Below are 27,502 nucleotides of genomic sequence, written 5' to 3'. Positions count from 1 at the left end.
CTCAGGCTAATGAGTGGAGAGAAGAAAAAACTTAATATAAATCAAGCTACACTTTATTTATAACTCACTTTGTTCTAAAAGGAATTTAAAGGAACCATTTACTATGTAACTTAAAGAGACTTACTTAGTATGCAAACCCTACAATTTTTTAAATGCAAAGTTAAATATACATATTTACAGGCTTCATTATTCCCCAGTAAAAAAATTATAGAATTTTGTGAGCTATTACTAATAAGAATTATAATGTACTGTGTACCTCAGAAGCGTAATGACAATATTAATGGTTATAATAGTGATATAATAATTATTGTAATAGTGTTCAAGAGAGTAAACTGTTCTTTAATCATTCAAGAATCTCATTTAGTGTACTGGGGGTAATACTCCATTTTATATGTTAGCTTGCAGGTACTATCATGACTCAGTATAAGAAGCTCAGCCACTACCTTACGACGACAGACCAGGTTTCTGTAAACAAAAACATCAAGCTCAGGAATAGACCAGAGCAATTCTAGAGCTCTGTGATACATTAGAAGTGAATGTGTCTTACTACACAGACTTTTCTAGAACTCCTGTATATCAGCGCTTCCTCTCTTTTGCCAATGAGTATTTCAGCAGGTATGTTTAATACAAATGGAGGCCATGAGAAGAATCTTCATTTTTCTTAGATGTGGTGAACAAACACATTGCAAATGTGATGAGATAAGCACCTATTTAATTACAAATCTGGAACCAATGGTATAACCTGAGTCACCAGATCCCCTGGAAGACTGGTGTTGAGTGTTGCATATAAAGTCTAATTGGGGAAGGAGAATCCCTTTATAAGTTTTTGTTGTTGTTTGTTTGTTTGTTTTTAACCACAAACCACAACTTTATTCAAGAATCAGATTTTCCGTGAGTCTATACTGAAAATGATTTTGCTGGGACTCTCTCATTGCTGAGAAATCTACAAGCAGATGGATGTGGAATTCAATCCTTTGCAAGAAACAAAGGTAAATAAATAAGAAAAACCTGGTCATAAATCTCTTTTAGGTTTTTAATTGGTTTGGCTTTTACTTTAGATTTTCATAAAATGCATGCAAATAACAACTAGCCTCAGGGAGGATGCTAAACATTTTTTTTTTTTTTTTTTTTTTCGGTACGCGGGCCTCACTGTTGTGGCCTCTCCCGTTGCGGAGCACAGGCTCCGGACGCGCAGGCTCAGCGGCCATGGCTCACTGGCCCAGCCGCTCCGCGGCATGTGGGATCTTCCCGGACCGGGGCATGAACCCGTGTCCCCTGCATCGGCAGGCGGACTCTCAACCACTGCGCCACCAGGGAAGCCCCTAAACATTTTTAAATGCATAAAAGGTGTCTAAAACTGGGAGGCTGGCCTAGATATCATTAAAAGTCTCTACCAATCCAGAGATTATCGAATTCTATGACTTTGTTTTTCCTCAGGCTGCACTTTTTAAAAAAATTGTGGTAAAATACACACAACATAAAATGTACCATATTAACCGTTTTTAAGTGTACAGTTCAGTGGTGTCAGGCATATTCACACTGCTGTGCATCAGATCCCCAGAATTCTTTCTGGAGTTTAGTTTGCATCGAAAAACTAAAACTCTATACCTGTTAAACAAGTTCCCATTTTTCTCCCTCTCCCTAGGCCCTGGCAAGCACCCTTCTACTTTCTGTTTCTATGAGTTTGACTGCTCTTGATGCCTCAGATAAATGAGATCATACAGCATCTTTTTGTGACTGGCTTAATTTACTTAGCACAATGTCCTCAAGGTTCATCCATGTTTTCCTATGTGTCAGAATTTCCTTTTTTATGGCTGAATAATATTCCTTTGTATGTACAAACCACATTTTGTTGATCCATTCATCTGTCAACAGAAACTTGGGTGGCTTCCACCTTTCAGCTATTGCGAATAATGCTACTATGAACATGGGTATACAAATATCTCTTTGAGATCTTGCTTTCAATTCTTTTGGGTATATATCCAGAAGTAAACTTGATGGACCATATGATAGGTCCATGTTTAATTTTTTATAGAATCGCCATATTCTTTTCCACGCTGGCTGCACCTTTTACATTCCCACCAGCAGTGCACAAGGGTCCCAATCTCTCCATTCCCTCACCAACCCTTGTTATGATCATTATTTTAAAAAAATTTTAATAGCAGTCATCTTTTCCACAGACAATGGGGGAGGAAAGTACTCACATGAGTTTCAACGTCACCAGCCAGGATCCTACTCTTCTTTAAAAACTCAGCCACCATGCTGTTCATCAGCTTATCAAAGGCCTCCACCGAGGGTGCCACACCTTTGGAAGAAGAACATTCTGTTATTCCCCGGTAGTTTAGTGAAAAGCTGGTACTGCTTTGCCATAAGTAGTATGGAAGTTTAATGTCATTCATATCATTCTCTTCCTATTCACTAAGTCATTCATTCACCCAATATGTACTTATTAAACACTTCTCAATGGCTCAAGAAAACAGTGTTTTCCTATTTTTCATCCTTCAGAGTAAGCACTTTCACCTACATAATTTCATTTGATTCTCCCCCAAACCTATGAGGTAAGTAGCACTGTCACACTTTGACTGATGAGGAAATGAAGATGCAAACAGAACACGACTTGTTAAAAGCTCTATACCAAACAAGCGGCAGATCCAAAAACTGAACACGCCTTATGAATCCAAAGCCAGTGTACGTTCTTCTATACCGACCTGTGCAGGTGCTATAATCACCTTGCAAATAGTTACCAAGATTATTCAGGACAATTAAAAGGTAATGATGAAGTCTGGGCAAGTAAGCTGATTTCACACATTTTGCTCCTTCTTCACTTCCCAAGGGGAGGGACAGACAGCAAAGGTGGGCACAAAAATGCCTGGTGAGCTAATCCATAGTGAATGTTGATCTGCCAAATTACTATAAAAGCTGCATTGACAATGGCCCAACCTGGTGTGCTCTGCATTTCTTTCCCTGCTTTTTAATTAACAAAAAATTTTTTTGTCTAAGTCCCTGATTGCATATCCCTAATACTGAGAAAGATAATATTGAGAAATTCAGCAGTACAGGCTATTAAAATCCAAACCCAAACTTAGGAGTCCCTTTCTTATACTGGACAGGAATATCCATGCTCATAAATGCATAGGATAAAGCTTCCTTCTTCTTCCCTGGTTCCCACTTGCCCATATCCACAGGCCAAAAGAGTGATAGAAACAGTTGTTTACAGTTCTCTGCACCTACGGTCTAACTTCTAAGCAGGATATTGAAGCTGACTTATCCTAAAGTTCAAAATGCTGTATGTACCAACTCCTATAACATAAAAGGGGTGTAAACCCAAAGATTCCTTATGGATCCATTTGGAAACAGATAAACCTGCTTGTTGCCATGGGAGAGGTCTGAGAGGTCTCTGCTGGGTGTTTAAAGTGGGAGAAAGCTCTTCAAATGTGATGGAGGCCTCTACATAGCAGAATGGACAATGATAAAAGGGAATATCAGTTGCCTTTCATCACTCAGCTCTACTCACACCTCCTCCGGGCAGCCTTTAATGACTTGTCTTCCTCCCCAGCCTGCATCCTTTGGGCAACTCTTAGTCAAAGCATTTGAGGCCCTGAATAGTAATGAATTGAGACCAAAGATTCTGGAGGATTAGGACTCTGTATAATTCATCATAGATTCCCCTGCACCTGTCATAGTGCTTGTCAACTGGCAGGCATGAAAATATTTCTTCAACTGTTGAGTCAAACTCACCTGGTTGTCAGGGTGGGGGAAAAACACATTATAAAACACATCATAACAACAGTCTCATAAGGCAGTTCTTTGATCTGTGCATACTATGGATTTGTAATGGATTGGGTTCCTTCTAAAAGTTTCTTTTTAAATTAAAAAAAAATTAACTTTAGTTACAACATCATTGTAATGGTGATGTTTACATTTAAGGTGAGAGGTTGTCCTTAAGGATTTGTTAAAAATAGAATTTAGGAAATCACCAAAACTGACTAAGAAGAAACGGAAGTGATGTTGTTTAGGATAAGTAAAAGGTTTTAGGATGAATACCATTCAGACATTTTACTAATTATCCTTCTTCATTTCATATTATCAATAGGATAATAAATTGCTGGCTAAGCTGTTTTAAGATAACTTACTTTAATAACTGGTTTGAAATTATTTGTTATATTAGAAAATATATGTTTAAATACTTAACTAATTTAATTATATGCCTTCCAATTTTGCTTAGCTTATTAATTTTCTTTTTTTTTTTTTGAAGAAAGTACAAAGTGTCTTTACCTCTTTGTGTAAGTGAGGTTCAAATTATTGGAGTTTTTTTTTTTTCCTTTTACTCAGCAACACTACACAGTCTCCTGGGAGTTGGATTTTAACTTTATGTATTCACAGGCTTTATATTTGTGGGCAGCAATCTCAGAGAAATGTCTTTTGATCACCTGATGCCAAAGGCATAAGGAAACAAAGTTACTAAAGAGAACATGAAAATATTTTCTTACAAATAAAGTCTACTGAATCTCATATACCAACTCCATAGTTAACAAAAAGAAGCTTAAAATGAAATCATAGATATGTCTCATTTGATGCGGAAAAAATTTACAGGCCCCTGGCAGCTTTCCTTTAAACAACACCCCCTTTCAATTCATTCAAAGCATTATGTTCGGAGTGGGGGGAGAAAAAAAAAAACCAGCCTGTGCATTTGTGCTCACACAGTAATTTTTGTCCCAGGGCACGTAATACAAGGCACAGCTCCAAATACGCCTGAAATTCTAGAATCACCAATGTGGCTCTTGCCTGGTGAAAGCTTTTTTTGAAGCCCCCTCTTCCCCAAGGCTTTTCTCAAGCCCCAAAAGCCTGACAAAATTCAAAATGGGTCAGATAAGGAGGAAATGTGTGTGAGACAAGAATAGAGTTGACAAATTAAATACAGATCGCCCGGTTAAATTTAAATTTCAAATAAATTGTGAATAAATTTCTGAATAAGTGTGTATCGTGCAGTATATCCCACGCAGTATTTGGAACACACTTCTAATCAAAAAGAAAAAAAAGAGTGTAATTTATCTGAAATGCAAATTTAACTGGATATCCTGTATTTTTATTTGCTAAATCTGCAACCTTAGCGAAGAAGAAGTTGGAAAAATTACTGTAGATAACTTAGAGAGCTGGCTGTGCATGGTATTTTTTTTTAAAGAAGTAGTTAACTTTTTATAAGTCTGATCACATAATTTTTAAAATCTTTTTTAAAAATTGTGGTATTAGCATATAATTTAAAAAACGTGTTTGGTAAGGAATAAGCAAAAGTAAAACAATGTGATGTGGTCATGTTACATCGAAGTAATATTTGGCTTCACATCAGACTCTCTTCCTTTAAAACTGCAGTTCTTAAATTTAATGACTTGTTCTCTTTAAAATTAAAATGTGCAGAATGATAATTCCTTCCAATTTACATTCTAATAAGGAACATTAGTTTCTTTTTGATAATTACTTAGATAATATATTTAGTCACTGAGTGTGGAAGAGCAGCATAAACATTAAAACGAAAGAATAATGACATTTGGCTCATGGATTATGCTCTTAACATGCGCAGATACAGGAAATTTTTGTGGCTTGTAGGTTGAGACTTTTTTCTTTTTCTCTTTCTCTTTTTCAGGGATCGCTTGCATCTGGTTAATGTCACGGTCACATATAAAGGAAGGAGTAGGGGAGTTAAAGTTGACAGAAATATTTCATGAGAACTATATGATGGGTACAAAATTAATTGACCCACATAGAGATCAGTAATGACAACAGTTGGTGGCCCTACCTCCGCTGACACCGTTAATTTCCCCACAGTCCCCAGGAGGCCGGTGTAACCCTGCAGACAGCGACTCCAGTCGACCGACGGCCTGCTCCAGTCTTTCCATAAGACCCTGCATCTCTGCCATCCTAGGAAAACACCGGCACAAATGGAGGCCATGTGAGCATCAGGAAGGATTAGCAAGCTGACACCATTAAACTTACCATCAGCAGGAAGGAAAACAGAAATTATTCAGAATGGCTACGGCTTTAATTACCTAGAGAGCACTTCTACATGTCAGGAAAATAGGTGAAATGCAAAACAAAAACCCATAAAACTTGGGGCAGAAAAAAAATAACAAATTATATTGAGCTTATTTTCTATTCACTTCAGTGATGTTTACAAGCCTCATATTGCAATACACAAATATTCATTCTCTTTACACCATGATCAAGTGTCTCCTTGGATGCTTCTTTGTTCTATGATACAATTTATACATAGTATTTACTTAAAAGCCTCTGAACATATATTACCAACGTTTCTGCTAAATGGTGACAGCACATTTTAACTATTTCCAATAATTCTTTCTGTTAAAGTATCATTCTCCAGGGGACACTAAACCCAATGATAATTCTTGTTTACTCAATTACCTTAAACCAAAGAGCCTAGCACAGATATATGAGTTTATCAAACTGCATCATTTAGCAGGCAACAGAGACCAGCCCCTCCAAGAGCTGTCTTCTACTTATTATAATTTGTTCCAGCATTTTTGTTGATGAATTATTTTAAATTACAATTCTTCTGAACGGTGCAAGTTTTAATTTAAAATAATAAAAATGGTTATTTCCCTTTGCTGCTAGATCTTTCTAGAAAAAATTTAGTCTTAGGCGGGGTTGTTTTTGGACACAGGGATCTTCATTTACCCAGCACTCTTGGCTGGGATAAATGGGTTTTGAAGCTAAGGGACTGAGAATAGAAGTGGGGCTGGGTATCTATCCTTCCTGCTTCCAAACAGATTTTATTATATATAGCTACACTGAGTAGCTTGAGGACAAGTACTTTAAAATTATTGGCCCTCGATTGTAATGTTATTAAGGCCACCTCTGATGAATGGAACCCAATCGAATTTGGCCAGGTTCATGAGATCCAGTGTACAGGTACCATAACTCTGACCATACCAACCTATGACTGGTTTGGGCCAAATCAGGCTGCTGCTCCAGAGAGGGAAACATGCCTCATCTTAATCAGTGTCCAGAGTCCTTCTCACTCTTATGAACTTTCCTGGTATCATTCTGAGCCAAAGAGGACTCGCATGCTCCTGCACCAGAGACAACACTGCCCCAGAGTATGGAGAAATTTTATTGCTCTAAGGTGTGTAAATATTTTCTGTTGCTGCTGGGAACAAGGTAATGCATTTCTCTTTTGTATTTTGTATTCCGCTAGTTTTGAGCTTAAGCATAATAATGACTTGCCATTGCCATTTTTAAAAGCAAGGTTATACATATCAAGACATGTGGATGGCTCTGTACTTCTGTGTCCAAATGTCAGATGGTCACCAGATACGGATGGGGGAGTTCACTGTCTATTTTGGAAAGTCATCTCCTCTGAAACTGCCAGCAGCTATTCTTTCAAAATATGGGGCAGTGTTCTCTGCGCAGCTGAAATCAGCAGCTAATCCCAAGGGGATTCAAAATTAGAAGTTTCTCATCTATTCTTTTCCTCTTAACGTCAGAGCTTTTGCTTCCATCGCAATTGAAAAAAAAAAAAAAAGGAAGAAGAAATTTAATTGAATTCTTTACGTAATCTTACAAGGGAACTGGGTATCCTGTAGGTAGGTGAAGGCCAATTGAGAAATGATAAAAGCCGCTCAAATCTTTTAATAGTTGCCCATCTGTTCACAGTTATCTATGTTCCCTGTTACTCAACGTGCCAAATGTTACCACCATAGACCTAGCCCGTGATAGAAAAAAATGTGTTTGCTTTGTTAGCAAGCTCCCTGTCCCCCAACAGAGAAGCACCAACCACCTCCAGCCACTCCCAGAGCTGTTCAGCAAGGCCTGGTACATTTCACACATAGGACTGATGTCCCTGACTGTGGCTTAATCAGCCTCCCTGACAAGACTCAAACTCACACTATCTAATAGTGCTCCATATGTTGAAAGACAGCAGGAGTGAGCCCATAAACTGCAGGGCTGGGCAGATTGGTGTGGAATGCAGTCTAAAAGCGAATCAGATGTCACTTCATGTAAAATCACCAGGAGCTAAAGTCTGGCAACAGCCTCTTAAGAGGTCAAAATACAGCTCACGCAAGTTGGAAAGATGCCTCTGGGTTTTAAATTTTAGAACAGTTTCTAAGAGACACGGAAGAACAAATAAAAGAAAGACTATACCAGGATATCAAAAATACACATTAGCATTCCCAGGGAAAATGACACAGTCCAAGACAGCTGTGCCCTCTTCTCCCAACACACACACACACACACACACACACACACACACACTTCCCCCCACATGTGCCCTCAGCTGCCAGCCAGGCTCTCAAGAATGAAGAAAGGGCAGAGCTGTGGATTCTCCAAATTCTTCCCAGGCAGTTCCATTCGCCTTGGTTTTCCAAAGTGGATTTAGCCAAGTTTGGATGAGGAGGTGGGAGCCAGGAATTAAGAATTAGGCTGAGGAAATGGATAGGGCAGTCAAAGCAAATGTAGGCAGCAAGGTCAGGCTAAGGAATGAGTCAGGGCCAGGTGGACAGACAGATGAGCTTGGATCAGGAAGCCAACAGAGGAGGGGGATATGGCAGGATGGCTGGATGTAAGAAATTCTAAGAATCTGAGGAGAAGCAAAGAGAAGCCAGATACACAGCTAGAGAATCAAGAGACTGGGTTAGATGATGCAGCTCAAACTTGGCCTCCAGATTTCCTCGTCGTCCTATTCAAGTAGAAGGCAACCCCAAGCTGAGGTTCCCCTATAATCTACAGCTAATCGAGAATAAACAAACATTTGACCAGAGTGTGAGGACGGGTGGAAAGAAAAAGGGAGAGGAACGTAGAATTTCATGACTTTCTCTTTTTAATGTTTTAGGAAATTATACTTGAGATTAATCTTAATTCCTTGTTTTGTATTAATTTTTGAGTATTTTGAGTTTCTTTCTAACAGGAAGTGTAACTCATCCTTGTCATTTTTTTCTTATTTGAATTTCCCCCTTTCATTTTTTAAGTTTTTTTTTAAATCAAACAATGCAAAGAATTTACAGTCAATAGTTCTACAAGGCTTATCACAAAAACACAACAGTCCCCTGACTGCCTCCTTTCATTCTTTGTCTTGAGAGTCAACCATGTTCAATTATTTCAGCTGTTTCTTTTAGTAATTACCTCCTTATCTCTGAATAGCATGGTTCTATCTCTGTCTTGTTTATTTTCTTCAGTTTTAGGCATTATCCACTGAGTTCGCACCAAAAACATGAGGGTATACTTTTCTATTGCCCAATCGCCACCAGCACATTAATGCATATTTCCTCTTGTCCCCCCCCCCAATAGCGTTATATCACAATTTTTGTGTGACCGATCATCAGTGTTAACATAATTACGATTATTCACAGCTGAGTCATGAGGTGTGCTACGATTGTCTTCCATGTTTTGCACAACCTGTTTTCCTAGAGCCGCGTCGTTCAGCTTCTGTTTTCTTTGTACTTAAATAATTACTCATCTCCAAGTTCTTCCCCCAGTTCTATAAGTCTCCTTTCCAAAGGGCCAAACACATTTGGAATTCTCTTAGCTTTTTCTTCTCAGAGGCATCTCTCCTGGCGAATCACTCCAACTGCAAGACTGCTCTGCAGGCCTGCTGCACACCTGTCACCTGGGCTCTGCCTCCACCTGCCCTCCCTCCTGTGTGGGATCACCTGTTTCTTGGATTCTATATCATCCTCTTTCTTGGGGCACTTTAACCGGGAAGAGTACTGTCCTCTGAAAAAAGGTACATGAAATTATACAAGTCTGACCTTGTATAATCTGAAAATATCTATATTTTGACTGCTGGTTTGGCTGAGTGTAGAATTCTAGGCTGGATATTTTCCTCAGAATTTAAAAGGCTTCACTCCATTTTCTTCTATCTTCCTAGGCAACTGTTGAGAAGTTCAAAGCCACTCTGATTCTTCAACCTTTAGATGTAACCTGTGTTTTCCTCTCTGGAGGATCTTCTCTTTATCCCCAGTTTTGGGGATCTTCTCTTTATCCCCAATGTTCTGAACTTTCATGGTAATATGTTTTGTTTTTGATCAAATATTTTCTTATAAGTGATTTTCAAGCGTGTAGAAAAGATTGGAGAACGGGCAATTGCATATTGTTTGTCTCTGGGTGAGTTTATAAAACAAGTTTGTTTCTTTCAAATAAAGAAGTTAGCATTCTAAATATTTAGAATTCAAACTTCTCTCACATCAACTGCATACATTTACAAAAACTTCATACACTTCAATAAGAATATTGCCAATCAGTATTTTCTCATATACTGTCTTGTAATAATAAGGTGTTCTAGAAACAATTTCCTGGGAAAAAAGGCAGCTGTCATTGTTTTAAAAAAAATTTTTTTTTTGCTTCACTGGTCATCTTATAAAACCCATCATTAAATTACAGATATTTTAGTCCCTAACGTTGTCCAATTTTATGTCCAATGTCCAATGACTACACTTAAAGCCTGAAGAGAAACAGTATTTCTATCCTTTTTCACAGCAGTTTTCAGAAAGGGAGAGTTCCCCACACTTTCAAACCTTTTTTATAAGGTCTCAATTGCTTTGCTTATATTTAACTGGGGTAGTATAGAGAGGCCCTGGCTTTGGAATTACTAGCTAGGGGGGCTTTGGGAAAAGAGCTTGATTTTGTTTTGCTTTGTACTACCTATACATAGGATTGCTATAAATATGCATGTAAAAACATAAAAAATCTGGCACGTGGTCAGTGACAAACATGTTAGCTACTGTCATGAAGATATCCCATCTTGCATTGCTCTTATGGGAATAGTTAGGTCTACACACCACTACATCAAGTTTTCGTGTACTTGAAATGTTAAGCAATCATCTAGATCTGGCCAATGGAAATGACTAGCTGAAAACTTCAGGTCAGTACACCCTTATTATTATTTTTTTCAACATTTCACTTTCCTCTTCCATGTACTTATTCCTCCAACATTTCGAAAAGAGTTTTCTCAAGTCCGTGTGTAATGGTTACTATAAAATAAAAATTTTGCTAGGTAATTAGTAATTTTGTAGTCACAAAGTTCCCCCCCCGAACATTTTTATAATGACTCTTTTGCTTTTAAATAGTCCTCTGAGAAGGACACAAGCATAATCTCTGTGGAGCCATTTTTGGAAAAAAACACTCCTTCATCCTTCATACTTTCTCAACCAAACCATCTTAGGCTCAGTGATAGGGGGTCTGCTAAGGCCCTAACTCCTCAGTCCAACCAGTTATAAAAGCAGCTTTCATAGCTGCTTTTGAACAGTTGGCACACCACGGCACAGAGTAAATGGTGATAAGTCCAGAATAACAGCCTATTTGTATTACACACTTGGTACCTACAAGACAGACTGCCCAATTAAAATACTGCCTTGTGCCATCTTTTCTGCTAGCACATGCACACCTTGCCTCCCAAGAAGACCTGTCCCAGCTTTTCATGGGCTGAGGCTGTATCTTACTTTCTTTGTATCTCCCATTGAGTCTGCATGCTGCTGCACACATGGAGAATTCTATAAATATTTTTTGATTGACTAATTAATTGGCTACCACTCACTGCCTTTCCCTCACCTGCCCACTCACCGACATAATCCTAGATCAGGCGGAAAGCCAGATTTTCGTAGGAGAAATTTCCATTTAAAAGGAGATACTAGGGCTTCCGTGATGGCGCAGTGGTTAAGAATCCGCCTGCCAATGCAGGGGACACGGGTTCAAGCCCTGGCCCAGGAAGATCCCACATGCCGCGGAGCAACTAAGCCCGTGCGCCACAACTACTGAGCCTGCGCTCTACAGCCCGTGCTCTGCAACAAGAGAAGCCAGGACAATGAGAAGCCCACGTACCACAAACGAAGAGTAGCCCCCACTCACTGCAACTAGAGAAAGCCTGTGCACAGCAACGAAGACCCAACACAGCCAAAAATAAAAACAAATAAATTTTTTAAAAAATTTAAAAATAAAAAAAATAAAACGAGATACTAGATTAGTTTTTCCCACTGAAACCCTCAGTGGCTTCCTCCTGTGATTTGAAAGAGCACCCTTGCTCCCCCTAATGTGAACATTTGGGCTTTCCATAGCTCCTTTTTCTTTAGGATTTTAAAATTTTAAAAACTCCACATTGTCCAAAGAGTTTTGTAAATTTCCCATGGCAAATTCATAAAACTAGTAAATGCTCCTTTGGTAACATTTTCAGGTTAATAAAAGAGCTAAGTCTTCCAGGTTGCTGGTTTCAAGTTCTCACTAGGCCAAAGGTGCAGAAATAATTGTGGTGAGTTTCTCCCCTGGTTCTGTAAGGGAAACCCAGATCCAAGCGATTCCAAAATTCACAAGCCTAAGATTACATAGAAAATAGACCTGAAGGACAGGAAATTGAAGAATGTCTCATGGTAAGGCAGGGCAGCTGGCTTATATGTGAGCTCTCTGCAGAATATAATCACAATGGACGACTTTCTCTATAAGTCCACCCACATTCAAAATAAATATTTGTTAAACTATCATCATACCAGACTTTCCTAGTTTGTTATTTGTCTTTATTGAGACTATATCAATTACCTTCTTTCTTTTCTCTGGAAACTACCAATCACTGGGGGGAGTGATCCTGTGAGCCACTATTACTAATTAGGGTAATATTATACAGTACAGAAGAAACAAGCCATGGTATTTATTCATTCGTTCCTTGACTGGCTCATTGAATATGCCTGTTTTCTTCATTAAGTTAGTCCTCACTATCTGCTAAGCAAACGCTCACAATCTAGAAAATCAAAAGTGATTAAAATACATATTCTGCCCAGCTGTAGTGGGAGAGGGCTGGAAGCAGGTCCTGCTCAGTCAAGCCAGGGAGTTATTTCACTAAGAGACACATTCACATCGCCAAGGTACCCGCCTTCATATCTTTCCCTTAGTTTCCTATAGGAATTTCTGGTGCCCGCTTCTCACCAACAGCAAAAAAAGCCACCATTTTCTTCTTACTGCAAAGAAGTTTCAAGAGTCTCTGAGCTTTGAAACAGTGTAATCAGGATAGGAGAGAGCAGAGAGTTATACAAGTGAAAGAACACTTTCCATTTTTCACAGAACTGGAGAAAATATATATGAGATCCTGATTAGACAACTGATTCCTATAAAGCCTCTATGTTCCACTGCGGAGAAAAAAGCAAACCTCATCTTGATTTTCAAAGGCCCTCACCCCAGCTCTACACCTCACCAGGTTCCTAAGAGCCCGTCACAGAGACAACTCACCCCTTCCCAAATGGAAGGCCCCCAATCCCTCTTCTCTGCCACAGTTCTGCCATTTCCACTTCTTCCAGGGCCCTTCTAGACACTGCTGCACCCATTCTCCCAATCCCAACCCTCCAAGAGGTCATCCCTTTTCTCACAAATCAGAGATAACCTCCCTTGAGGTATTTACTTCCTGTCATGTCCATCAAATCAAGAGTAGAGTACAGAAGGGTAACATAAACAAACCACATATAGAAATTACCTCCTCATCCCATCTGCCCTCTCCATGCTGGTGGCGTCACTCCTCAGAACCATCCCTGGTCAGTCTTGTAGTATAAATATTTCTCCTCTAAGTTAGAATCTCTGAAGATAAGAGGCTGGGACTCATAGCTTGATGTGGTGGAAAAAGCATTTTTGGCATCAGAGAATCTGAATCTGAGACCCAATCCCTTAAGTGACAACCGTGTGACTCTGGGCAGATCACTTAACCTGAGTATCAGTTTTCTCACTTCCAATACATGAACTCATTCCTTCTTCTTCATTCACTGACTTAAGACAATTGTATGCAAATATGTTTTGAGCCATGTTCTGTGCTGGTTGCTGGAGCTACACAAGTGGATGAGACACAGACTCTATTCTCAAGGACTATGATTTCCTTGAGGAGCAGACAGTTTGGCTGTTGGGGACAGCCAGCGCTATAGGATACCAGGACACAGCGGACTGGGCTATTTCAGCAGAAGAGAGTCCAGTGGAATCTGAGACCAAGGGAACATCTAAGTATATCTTGAAGGCTGGTGCTGTGCCCTGACTTGGGGTGGTGAGGCTGGGTAAGGACAAAGACATAAAATCATAGACTCTGAATGCTGACTGGGACCCGGACAGACCCCTGTCACATTCCCATCATGAAGTGGGAACTCCCTTAGCTAAATGTGAGGTAAGACCCCTTTACTGAAAAGGAGCTCCATCCCTTCCCCCTTCTGACCACCTTTCTACACTCCTATATGCTATTACGGACTCTTTCTATTCCTGTGCTCCCACACTGCCCTTTTGCTCTTGCTTAGGCTGTGGAGGAGGCAGAGGTCAAAGAGATGCTTCCAGGAGTTCCTCAAGGGCCACATCCTGGCACTGGAAAAAGAAGAACCATGGAGTCCCTGCTGGCCAGGCTACCACAGCCTGAGTAGGGTTTCCATGGGCCTTTTGTCCCTCCATAAAGTAGAAGTATTGCTCACCTTGTATCTAGAATACGTAAAGAACACTTAAAACTCAACAAGAAGAAAAGTATTCCAATTTAAAAATGGGTAAAATATTTGAATAGATATTTTTCCAAAGAACATATGCAAATAGCCAACACTGCCCGTAAAGATGCTCAACATCAAGTCATCAGGGAAATGCAAATCAAAACCACGATGAGACGCCCACTAGGTTATCTGTTCTATCTGTAACCACCAGGTTATACATTCCCTAGGTGAAGGGAAGATACCCACCAGAATGGCTGCAACCAAAAATACAGATGATAACAAGTGCTGGTAAGGATGTAAAGAAACTGTAACCTTTCTACATTGCTGGTGGGAATGTAAAATGGTGCAACTGCTGTGGAAAAAGGCTGGAAGTTTCTTAAAAAGTTAACCACATATTTACCATGCTGTCCAGCCATTCCACTTGTAGTTACCTACTCAATAGGAATAAAAGCATATTTCCACACACACAAAGACTTGTACACAAATGTTCATGGCAGCATCATTCACAATAGCCACACACACACACACACACACACACACACACACACAGGAAACAACCCAAATGTCCATCAACTGATGAATGAATAAACAAAATGTGGTCTCTATCCATACAGTGGAATATTATTCATCAATAAAAAGGAATGAAGCACAGACACATGCTACCACATGGATGAACCTCAAGATCACTATGCTAAGTGAAAGAACCAGACCAGAAGACCATGTATTCTATGATTCCATTTATATGACTATCTAGAAAAAGCATAGAGACAGAAAGTAGATTAGTGGTTGCCTAGGGCTGGGGAGAAGCATGGAGAGTTACAGCAAATAGGCACAAAATTTCTATTTGAAGAGATGGAAATGATCTAAAATAGGATTGTGGTGGCAGTTGCATTATGTACTAATAATTATTGAATTGTGCACTTAAAATGGGCAAATTTTATGGTATGCAAAATTGTACCTTAATAAGTTATGAAAAACAAACAAAAATAGGTACTGTTCCTCTTTATAAAGATATGGTTGAAAATCGGTTAAGTCTGAGGGACTTTGCCAGTCTTATCTCCCAACAAAGTCATAGGTGGTAATTAAACTTAACCAGAGGTTGCTCTGAATGGCCGCACCCCTCGCTCCCGGAACCAGTTGTACAGGCCAAGATAGGTGACAGAATAGAGCACAGTTCTCACTGCTCCTCTCTCTTCTGTGCATCAGAATCACTGGGGAGAAATGGAGCTTCCTAAATGCAGATTCCTGGGCTCCACTCCCAGCAATACTAATTCAGTGGTTCTGGGTATTCTCAGGAACACACATTTTTAAGCAGCACACTTCAGAGTACAAGGGCCCATGCTTTGGGAAACAGTACAATAGAGTTGCACAGGAATGTTACAGGTGCACGTGGGAATGTGTGCAGGGGGTCGAGAAGGGTGCGTACTCACTGAGCCCTGAGAAGTAGGGAGGCTAAACGAAATCTCAAAGGATGAGGAGGTGGTGTTCAGAAGAAAGGTAAGGAAGGCATTCCTGAGCCCACGCCCAGCATATGCAACCATATGGAAGCATTACAGCCAGAAAGTACTTATTGAGCACTCACTATGTGCCAGGAGCTACCTAAGAAAGCACAAGGAACAAGGGATTGATGAGTAGTTAGAACGAGTGGTAGATAAAGCTGGGAAGAGACTTGGGAATTCACCGTGAACGTGACAGTGGATTGAAGAAGATCTGAGGTATAGACTAGGCAAGATCTGAGAAAGGATTAAATGGATTAAATGAGGTTGAGAGGGAAAGGGAGAAGGTAGGATGTCTTAGATGTCTTGCTTCGGGATAGGGTGGTACCAATAAAAATGGAGACAGGGAGTGAAGGCAGCTAATGAAGATGGGAGCTCAGTTCTCGACATCTGAGTTTGAAATGCAGACAGTGATATGAGATGATAGCTGGCAGCTTCAAGTAGGGACCTGAAGCTCTACCTAATAATAATAACACCTTCCTCAGGATGCTTGGGAAGATTAAAGGAGGTGATAAAGTGAACTTTGTGAATTACAAAGTGATGCCCAGGTATCATTCTTATAATTTATCTCTGAAAGCTCTACAGCATTTATCACTGTGATCTGTACCCAGTGAGTGCTCAACCGTGAACTGTTACTGCATGTGTTACCACCTCTCCTGTCCCCCAAACACAATGATGGTAACATCTCAAACATTATACTTCTAAGACCATGCCATAGAGCAAATAAACTGCAGAAACGCTACTGACTGAAAGCATAAAAGGGGATATCATTTCATATAGTCAGTTGTTTCTCATAACATGACTAGAAATGTTTTACTTTATTAAACTGGCATTTCTGCATTAAGAATGCCATGTCTCTCTGGAATAATGAAGGTACTAGGTTTGCTGAAATTCCTTCTAAACTCAAAATTCTAGCATTCACTGTAGGATTTACATACAACTGAATAACAGATCCAGTAACTCTGAGAATCAGTTCTTAAGTGCTGGGCCCATTTTATACCTGGATATTTTCAACAAATGCAAGTGGGATCATTTGATTTCAAATAGCCAGGTGATGAATTTGGCCCAAGAGCTCTCCTTCAACACTTTTTTTTTTTGCTATTTCATGTGTCTCCAGCCTCCTGGGTCTACTTCCATACTTGACTTTGATTTATTACTTGTGACAAAATCAGAGTTTTCAACTAGACCTGTGGACCACCAAAAGACTAGAAGTTCTTCTTCTTTTTTTTTTTTTTTTTTGTGGTATGCGGGCCTCTCACTGTTGTGGCCTCTCCCGTTGTGGAGCACAGGCTCCGGACGCACAGGCTCAGCGGCCATGGCTCACGGGCCCAGCCGCTCCGTGGCATGTGGGATTCTCCCGGACAGGGGCACAAACCCATGTCCCCTGCATCGGCAGGCGGACTCTCAACCACTGCGCCACCAGGGAAGCCCGAAGTTCTTCCTTTTTGCTCTTTGGACCTGGGAGCCCAAAGTAAAGAGGAAAGAGAGAAAAAAGGCAAAGAAGAAAGGAAAGAATGGTGGGGTGCAGGGAAAACAGAGGGGAAAGGGAATAAGGAAGGAGAAGGGGCTACCAGTGCCAGTCCAGAAGTAGTAAGCTCTCTAAACTCTAAACTGTGTTCAAAATGCAAGAAGAAACTCCTGGCTCTGAAGAATGAACAACAGCAGGAGGATTGAGGAGGGCAATCAAAACTTGAAAAAGGAACCCATTTGGGAGTGCATTCCTGGGCTTTCTCCTCTTTTCTCTTCAGATTTGACTTGAGGTTGGAACTGCACAGGGGGTGCAAGCCACAAACTCCACGAGAACCCTCTTCTTCTCAGCCAGAAGACTTAGAAAGGGGGTCCCTATAAGTGGAAGAATGTGAAGGGAAGTCTGGGTTATTTGTTTTCTTGTTTTTGTTTTTGTTGTTTCCATTTTTCTTTTCCAAGAGTGGCTGCAGTCACAGAACTGCATGGTAGAAGAGCAAGCAGCAGCACAGACAGCTAAAATTTCTCCAAGAAAAACCTGGTCTTATTGCCAGAGGAGCAGGGAAAAGGAACCTTTGTGATCCAAAGAGTGTAGGCAGAACCCTGTCATTTTTCCCTCTTACTTTTCTCTCAGTGCTTTGCTCTGAGAATGGCCCCTGTCTTGGGGAAACCATACTGCAGCAGCGTGAGCAGCTAAAACCTCAAAAGAAACCCAGTCTTTCTGGCCAGAAGACCAGGAAAAAAAGGCTCACAGGGGCAGGAGAGTGTGGGAAGAATCCCAGAGAGGAGAGAGCTAAAGAAGGGGGTCCCTTGATGCTGTGCATGAACCAGTGCAAACCCCAGTCTCGCCCCTGAGCTGTGCATGCGTGGGACAGATTCAAAGGCTTTGAGAACTGAACTACAACGTAAGTTCTGCTCAAGTCCCACTGTTCAAGTCCCATGCTAACCCCTAAATAGTGCTTCCATGGGACCCAAGGCAGCAGAACAAAGGCTTTGAAAAATGAAATGATGTTGGAACCACTGCCCACAGAATGCAAGACAGAACTGGGTTGACTGCCTGGTAAAACAAAAAACTGCACATTTCGAAAGGACCTGATTCTCACAGCATAATACTCGAAATGTCCAGAATTCAATAAAAAAAATATCTAACATGCAAGAGACCAGGGAAATGTGATCAATCCTCAAAGGAAAAGAAAATTAACACATGCCAACCCCAAGATGACACAGGTGTTGGAATTATCCGATAGATTTATAGGAGCTGTTTTAACTACGCTCCAGGAAATAATGGTAACCACTCTTGAAATGAATGGAAAGACAGAAGTTCTCAGCAGAGACACAGAACCTATAAAAGAGAAACAAGTGAACGTTTTAGAACTGAAAAATACAATAAACAGTAAAAAATGCATGGGATGGGCTCAATAGCAGAACAGAGATGACAAAGGAAAATATCAATAAAGTTGACGTAGATATTATCCAGTCTAAAGAACAGGGAGAAAAAAGGTTGAAGGAAAAAGTGAACAGAGCCTAAAAAGCCTGTGGGACAACATTAAAAGGTTTAATATTAATGTCACTGGAATTCCCGGAGAGGACAAAGAGACTGAGGTAGGAAACGTACTCGAAGAAAAAATGGCCAAAAACTTCCCAAACTTGGTGAAAACTATACATTTACAGACCCAAAGAGTGCTATCTGTCTGGTTATTATACACATAAACACGTAATGTATTACAGTGAGTTGCCTCCAAGGGAAGAACAAGAAAGATGAGTGAAGATATAACTGCCTAAAAAGAAATAAATAAAATGTGATGGGCTATCATTCTCTTTGGAGAGCTGTCACAAGTATTAAGAACTTTAGTTCTTTTCTCTTTTTTTAAAAAATAAATTTATTTATTTTTGGCTGCGTTGGGTCTTCGTTGCTGCGCGCGGGCTTTCTCTAGTTGTGGCGAGCGGGGGCTACTCTTCCTTGCAGTGCGTGGGCATACTGCAGTGACTTCTCTTGCTGTGGAGCATGGGCTCTAGGTGCATGGGCTTCAGTAGTTGTGGCACACAGGCTCAGTAGTTGTGGCTCACAGGCTCTAGAGCATAGGCTCAGTAGTTGTAGTGCACGGGCTTAGGTGGTCCGCAGCACGTGGGATTTTCCTGGACCAGGGCTTGAACCGGTGTCCCCTGCATTGGCAGGCGGATTCTTAACCACTCCGGCACTAGGGAAGCCCCGAACTTTAGTTCTTAGATGTCTTCTCTAAATCTAGTAGAACAAGGATTCACTGTATCAATCAATGAATTGGTTCATTTATCAATACTAAACTTGCAGAAATGGTTTGTCACATCAGACTCTTATTTTTGGTCAGAAAATAGAGGCAGGATGAGCCTCAAAGGGATTTTCAAATTCTTACTTGTATATAACCTAAAAGAAATCTGTAAATCCCTCTTGCACATTTTTAGGTTGACATGTAAAAACTTTCACCAAAATGTTTATTATTGTGAAGAATGTAATTTCCAGTACTCTGTAAATGTTGACATGTAAAAGTAAAACTATTTTATCACTTGCTGAAATACATCCATTGAAATTCATCATCATTCATTTTAAAAGAATACATAAACAGGCTGCTCTCTGACAGTCAAAAATTTTTGCATGATTATATTTCTCCTTTAATTTACATTTCCATTCTTTTTGCCTTATAAGAGTTTATCCTAGTTTTATATAGTTTATGCTTTAATGTCTTTTATTCATTACCCTATCATACTTTTCTGCATCAAAAGCATATATATATATTTATTTATTTATTTAAATTCAATGGTAAAAAGAGTGCTCTTCTAATTGTTACCACTGTAACTCTTATTAGAATGAACTTATCAAAACACAAATATTACAAATGTTGACAAATATTTAGTAAATGTCGATAAAAAGCATTTTTTTAAAATTGGAAACCTCTCTCTTTTGAGCTCTTTTATTTTTCAGTTATCTCATGCATATGTGGATGAGTATACTTATTGCCAGAATGAGTCAAGCTTGAACATCGATTCTCAATTTTTGTTTTTATCAATGTAAATGCTGGAACTGAGATGCAAATGGATGAAATTTTGTAATAGAAATATCATTCAATTTTTTGAACTCCTTGAGTTATATTCTAAACATCACATGGTGATGAAATATCAAAATCATTTAAATCACCAGTGTAAGAAAAAATTGGGGAAGACTGAAATTTAGTGAGTATGCTAACTACGCATCCATCTGAGTTATTTCAGCCATTTGTTGTCTACAACTAGGCTGTTTTACAACTCTGTAGAGATAAAAGTTAACTTGTAGGGACTTCCCTGGTGGTCCAGTGGTTGGGAATCTGCCTTCCAATGCAGGGGATGTGGGTTCGATCCCTGGTGAGGGAACTAAGATCCCATATGCCGGGGGGCAACTAAGCCTGCGTGCCGCAACTACTGAGCCCACATGCCACAACTAGTGAGCCCATGTGCCACAACTACAGAGCCCATGTGCTCTGCAGCCCGTGTGCCACAGCTAGAGAGAAGCCCGCATGCCACAATGAAAGATCCTGCATGCTGCAACTAAGACCTGACACAGCCAAAAATTAATTAATTAATTAATTTTTAAAAAGTTAACTTATAGAAAACTGATAGTAAAGCAAGTAATAACTGTCTATAGGCATGCAAATAAAACTTATCCTGTGGAACTTCATTGGACTTCCCTCTCCCACTGTGGTGGAAGCTTGTTTACATCTATTAAGCAAATTTATTTTAGCATTCCCATTTATTTTAGCATTCCCATCAATGGTCTCCTTTCAACTGATCGTAAGACCTTTCTGGCTCTCTCATTTTTTAAGATGCTTTTTTAAATGTTAATTTTTTTATATGTATGAGAATCATGATTTCATTGTCTTTTAAAATTTATCCTTTAACATCAGTTTACAATTTAATTAGATTGAACTTTCAGTTGGTTATTTTTGTTTGTTTTGTTTTGTTTTAACAAAGATTTAGAAAACACAAGATCTGTAAAAGAAAAGGAGGCGTGAAAGGGAACCTGCATCTCCGTTACAAACCCACTCTCTAGAAGATCAGTCTTAGGTAAAAAGCACTTGTGAAAGATGAAGATTTGTAAATTTATTTTCTTCAAACACTCATGTGCATGGACCTTAGGGAAGTCTTTGCATATAGTAAATGCACCCAGTTTGAAGACTCTCAGCCTAAAGTAAGAAGCATAAAAATGAACCTCACCCCTAATTCTGTATACGTAGAGACTCATTTGCATTAACAAACTTCTTTTTTAAAGTTTCAGTTACTGAAGAACTTTATTTAGATAATCATCCACCTTCCATTCATAAGAGACACTGAGAAGGAGGAGTCCTAATGAAGAGAGAGGCCGTTGGAAGCAGGGCGGAAGGAGAGGGAATAGAGGGTTGTCAGCGGGAATTCTGAACAGTCAGAGGGCACCATGAGAGTACTAAGAAACAAATAAGAAACGAAAACAGAGGGGGGATCAATACTCAAACTTTAAAAATTTTGCCTAAATATTTGTGAACCTGCACTGTACCCCCGAAAATCTCTCGCGCCACTGCTTCTCTCATGCTAGAAGATGATGCCAGGGGAAAGACTTCTGCACTGAGTCTACCTAATGCCAAGCAACTAATTAAATGGACACTTCCATCAACCTACTCACTATGTCAGATATCTGAGCTTTCTGCCCCTGGACAGAGGTGAGTAGAAGCATCTAGCTCCTCCGGGACCATCCTCCTCTTCAACACTACCATTTAGACCACCACACTTCTGTTTTCAGTCTCCCACTCTCCTGCTCTTTAATACCCTTCTTACAAAACAAGAATTATTTTAGATTAGACTTTTATATTGCAGAATGGCCTTTCAATTTTGGGAAGCTGGGAGCCATTAGGAACCTCAAAGGTTACCTAATTCATCCATTCATCACATAGGTGCAAAATTTTAAAAATTGGGGACTATTACACCTTCTCCTTTTGGCTAAGTGGTCAATAAGAAGCGAGGATTATTAGATGTCTAATTAAGTAGACAGGGCAGATGAAGGTCACATCTGTAATAACTGAAAGTTCTTCTTATTGTTTTAGACAGCTTCCTATGTCCCTTCCTATATAGGGCTGTATAATGAAAGGGAAATAATATAAATTATTACATAATTTCTCAGTAAAAGAAAATGTTTTCCATAAGTGGGAAAAGGGTATACTTTAGAAAAACAAAACAAGATGGAATTTCCCTGGATATAAAAGCTCATGCAAAAGAACAAATACTGCATGATTTCACTTATATGAGGCACCTAGAATAGGCAAATTCATAAAGACAGATAGTAGAATGGAGGTTGCCAGGGGCTGGAGGAAGAGGGGAGTGGGGCGTTATCGTTAATGGGAACAGAGTTTCAGTTTGGGATGATGAAGAAGTTCTGGAGATGAATGGTGCTGATGGTTGTACAACTTTGTGAATGTACCTAATGCCACTGAATTAATTGTATATGTTAAAGTGGTAACTTTTTATGTTATGTATATTTTACCACAATAAAAAAAAAACAACTCTAAAACTCTTTTACAACAGCCTGTTCTGACCTTAGGGTGCTTGCCCCCTTCCAAGTACAAGTAGAAATCTCCTGAATGAACAGCAAAAGCTCATAGCCTGAATCAGGGCAGACCTAGAAAGAGCCCAAGACTAAAACACCGCATTTCCAATTGGCTTATTTTTACCAGGATAACCAAACTAAATCATGTTAGAAACACTAGACCAGGGACTTCCCTGGTGGTCCAGTGGTAAAGAATCCACCTTACAATGCAGGGGATGAGGGTTTGATCCCTGGTCAGGGAACTAAGATCCCACATGCCATCGGGCAACTAAGCCTGTGTGCCACAATGACTGAGCTTGTGCACCTCAACTAGAGAGCCCGTGTGCCGCAAACTACAGAGCCCACACGCTCTGGAACCCACGCACCATAACTACAGAGCCCAGGCACCCTGGAGCCCATGCCACAACTAGAGAAGAGAAAACCCACATGCCACAACTAGAGAAAAGCCCACATGCTGCAACGAAAGATCCTGCATGCCTCAGTGAAGATCGCGTGTGCCCGCAACTAAGACCCAAAGCAGCCAAAAATAAATAAAATAATAAATCTTTTTTTTAAAAAAAGACAAGGAACACTAGAGCACCCAGAACTATACACATACAAAGAAAAATGTTAGTGAAATTTAGTAACCACTTATGTACCTTGCTTAAAATAATATCCCTTGGATTTAATAAAGTTGTCCTCGGTCCTATCCTAAATCCAGGTGACATAAGAGGATGAAGATGCCTGTAAGTGACTGGGTTAAGTGAGGCTGCTGTGAAATTCAGTTGTAAAATTTTAGAATAGTATTTTTCCACACCTCTGAGGACATGAGAAAATAGATATTACAACTAGAATTTAAATGGGATGAGAAGTCAGGATATCAGTTCTAATCACTTGGTGGTTTGGGGGGAATGAATAAGCTGGGGATATACCATTAATGTATAAGTCAGAAGGAGAATCAACTTCGCTTTTGGTCATTAAAATACATGGCATATTCACATTCACACAGAAGAACTTGCACATGTGTCAAGACACATGGAAAAAGAGTCTCCAAAGCAGCAAAACATGGGAACCAACCCTAATGCTCAACAATAAGAGAATGGATAAATAAACCGTGGAATATTTGCCAACAAATAATATACAGTTACATACAGTAATAGGGATAATTCTTTAAAACTTAATTTTGAGTTTTGTAAAAGTGAGGCTATATATACCCTTTTTATAAATCAAAAAAACAAGCAAAGGTAAACAAAATTATGTAGGAATACTTACATATGTCATAAAACTATTTAACAATAAAATCGGGTAATGGTTAACACAAAATCCAGGGCTGGGAGGGGCACAAGGAATGGCATAGGAGAAGGGCATAAAGAAAGATACAACAGTATAGGTAACAATCTAGTTCTTTTTTTCTAGCCTTCTGTTTATTTTCTTTAATGGCTTTATTGAGATACAACTCACATATGATACAATTCACCCATTTGAAGTGTACAATATGATGATGTTCAAAACCATCACCAGTTAATTTTAGTATATTTTGTCAGCTCAAAAAGAAACGCTATACCCTTTAACTATTACCACCCACCCCTCACATCAACCCCCATCCCTAAGAAACCACTAATCTACTTTCTGTCTCTATTCATTGCCCTGGTCTGAATATTTCCATATGAACAGAAAATCATACAGTGTGTGGTCTTTTGTGACTAACTTCTTTTACTCAGAATAATGTTTTCAAGGTACATACTTGTTGCAGCATGTATGAGTATTTCATTCTTTTTAAGGCCAAATAATATCCCATTGTATGGATATACCATATTATATTTATCCATTCATCAGTTGATGGACATTTGGATTGTTTCTACCTTTTGGTTGTTATGAATGTTGTCAGTATAAACATCTGTGTATAGTTTTTGTGTGGACATATGCTTTCATTTCTCTTGGATGTATATACTTAGAGTGAAACTGCTGTATCACATGGTAACTCTGTTTAACTTTTGAGGAACTGCCAAATTGTTTTCCAAAGAAGCTACACCAGATGATATTCCCACCAGCAATGTATAAGGGTTCCAATTCCTTCACATCCTCACCAACACTTATTAACTGACTTTTTGATTCTAGCCATCCTAGTGGGTGTGAAGTGGTATCTCACTGTAGTTTTGATTTGCATTTCTCTAATGAATAATGATATTGAACATCTTTTCATATGCTTATTGGCCATTTGTATATCTTCTTGGGAGAAATAGCCATTCAGATATCTTGACCATTTTTATATTGGGTTATTTATCTTTTTATTGTTGAGTTGTAAGAACTCTTCATATATTTTGGATACAAGTTCCTTACCAGATATAGGATTTTAAAACATTTTCTCCCATTTTGTGGGTTACCTTTTCACAATTATCTAGTTCTTACGCCCTAGTTTTTAAAGCTGTGACAGGGTTACAGGTGGTCATTGAATATAATGTTTATAGCTTACATAAACTTAGCAAATTATTCTTATGTATATTACATAATTAATGAATTAAAAATAAAATCTCGTGCTGCCAGTGTCCTTGTCCTCACGGTGAGCCTCAGCCGCCCCCCACCTCTGCAGGAGACCCTCCAACACTAGCAGGGTTTCTGAAGAGAATTCTTATCCTGTTCCTTTGTAGGTCATTCCAGAGTACTGAGTAGAGTTCCCTGTGCTACACATCTGAGCTGTGTGTCGGACAGACTCTTGGCGCTCCAGCCAGGCGTCAGGGCTGTGCCACTGAAGTGGGAGAGCCAACTTCAGGACACTGGTCCACAAGAGACCTCCCAGCTCCACATAATATCAAACGGTGAAAATCTCCCAGAGATCTCCCTCTCAACACCAAGACCCAGCTTCACTCAATGACAGCAAGCTACAGTGCTGCACACCCTATGCCAAACAACTAGCAAGACAGGAACACAACCTCGCCCATTAGCAGAGAGGCTGCCTAAAATCATAATAAGGCCACAGACACCCCAAAACACACCACCAGACGTGGACCTGCCCACCAGAAAGACAAGATCCACCAGCCTCACCACCAGAACACAGGCACTAGTCCCCTCCACCAGGAAACCTACACAACCCACTGAACCAACCTTAGCCACTGGGGACAGACACCAAAATCAACGGGAACCACGAACCTGCAGCCTGTGAAAAGGAGATCCCAAACACAGTAAGATAAGCAAAATGAAAAGTCAGAAAAACACACAGCAGATGAAGGAGCAAGGCAAAAACCCACCAGACCTAACAAATGAAGAGGAAATAGGCAGTCTACCTGAAAAAGAATTCAGAATAATGATAGTAAAGATGATCCAAAATCTTGGAAATAGAATAGAGAAAACACAAGAAACATTTAACAAGCACCTAGAAGAACTAAAGAGGAAACAAGCAACGATGAACAACACAATAAATGAAATTAAAAATACTCTAGAAGGGATCAATAGCAGAATAACTGAGGCAGAAGAACGGATAAGTGACCTGGAAGATAAAATAGTGGAAATAACTACTGCAGACCAGAATAAAGAAAAAAGAATGAAAAGAACTGAGGACACTCTCAGAGACCTCTGGGGCAACATCAAATGCACCAACATTCAAATTATAGGGGTCCCAGAAGAAGAAGAGAAAAAGAAAGGGACTGAGAAAACATTTCAAGAGATTATAGTTGAAAACTTCCCTAATATGGGAAAGGAAATATAATTGATCAAGTCCAAGAAGCACAGAGAGTCCCATACAGGATAAATCCAAGGAGAAACACGCCAAGACACATATTAATCAAACTATCAAAAATTAAATACAAAGAAAACATATTAAAAGCAGCAAGGGAAAAACAACAAATAACACACAAAGGAATCCCCATAAGGTTAACACCTGATCTTTCAGCAGAAATTCTGCAAGCCTGAAGGGAGTGGCAGGACATATTTAAAGTGATGAAGAAGAAAAACCTACAACCAAGATTACTCTACCCAGCAAGGATCTCATTCAGATTTGATGGAGAAATTAAAACCTTTACAGACAAGCAAAAGCTGAGAGAGTTCAGCACCACCAAACCAGCTTTACAACAAATGCTAAAGGAACTTCTCTAGGCAAGAAACACAAGAGAAGGAAAAGACCTACAATAATGAAACCAAAACAATTAAGAAAATGAGAATAGGAACATACATATAATTACCTTAAATGTAAACAGATTAAACGCTCCCACCAAAAGACACAGACTGGCTGAATGGATACAAAAACAAGACCCATATATATGCTGTCTACAAGACACTCGCTTCAGACCTAGGGACACATACAGACTGAAAGTGAGGGGAAGGAAAAAGAAATTCCATGCAAATGGAAATCAGAAGAAAGCTGGAGTAGCAATTCTCGTATCAGACAAAATAGACTTTAAAATAAAGACTATTACAAGAGAAAAAGAAGGACACTACATAATGATCAAGGGATCAATCCAAGAAGAAGATATAACAATTGTAAATATTTATGCACCCAACATAGGAGCACCTCAATACATAAGGCAAATACTAACAGCCATAAAAGGGGA

At 39.6% G+C, this 27,502-nt stretch overlaps 1 protein-coding gene and 1 long non-coding RNA gene across 2 annotated transcripts in view; one reads left to right on the top strand and one right to left on the bottom strand.

Moving 5' to 3' along the window:
- CAP2 (cyclase associated actin cytoskeleton regulatory protein 2) overlaps window positions 1-27,502 on the bottom strand; it is a 140,497-nt gene that overhangs the window by 106,192 nt on the left and 6,803 nt on the right. Inside the window, exons 2-3 of the mRNA XM_022586729.3 lie at window positions 5,795-5,916; window positions 2,205-2,305 (exon numbers count right to left, since the gene is read on the bottom strand). Coding sequence (XP_022442437.2) covers window positions 2,205-2,305; window positions 5,795-5,915 — 222 coding nt within the window. The 5' untranslated portion in view covers window position 5,916. The remainder of the gene's footprint in view (window positions 1-2,204; window positions 2,306-5,794; window positions 5,917-27,502) is intronic.
- Window positions 9,230-26,416, top strand: LOC149748141 (uncharacterized). Its single transcript, XR_016394551.1, has 3 exons — window positions 9,230-14,726; window positions 21,377-21,593; window positions 21,675-26,416. It is a non-coding gene; the product is annotated as an uncharacterized LOC149748141 (long non-coding RNA).

The sequence above is a fragment of the Delphinapterus leucas genome, chromosome 10 (assembly GCF_059928025.1).
Source record: "Delphinapterus leucas isolate spDelLeu-1000000601 "Yukka" chromosome 10, BTC_Dleu_Yukka2, whole genome shotgun sequence".
NCBI classification, from domain to species: Eukaryota; Metazoa; Chordata; class Mammalia; order Artiodactyla; family Monodontidae; genus Delphinapterus; species Delphinapterus leucas.
This window is presented reverse-complemented; position numbering and strand designations above follow the sequence as displayed.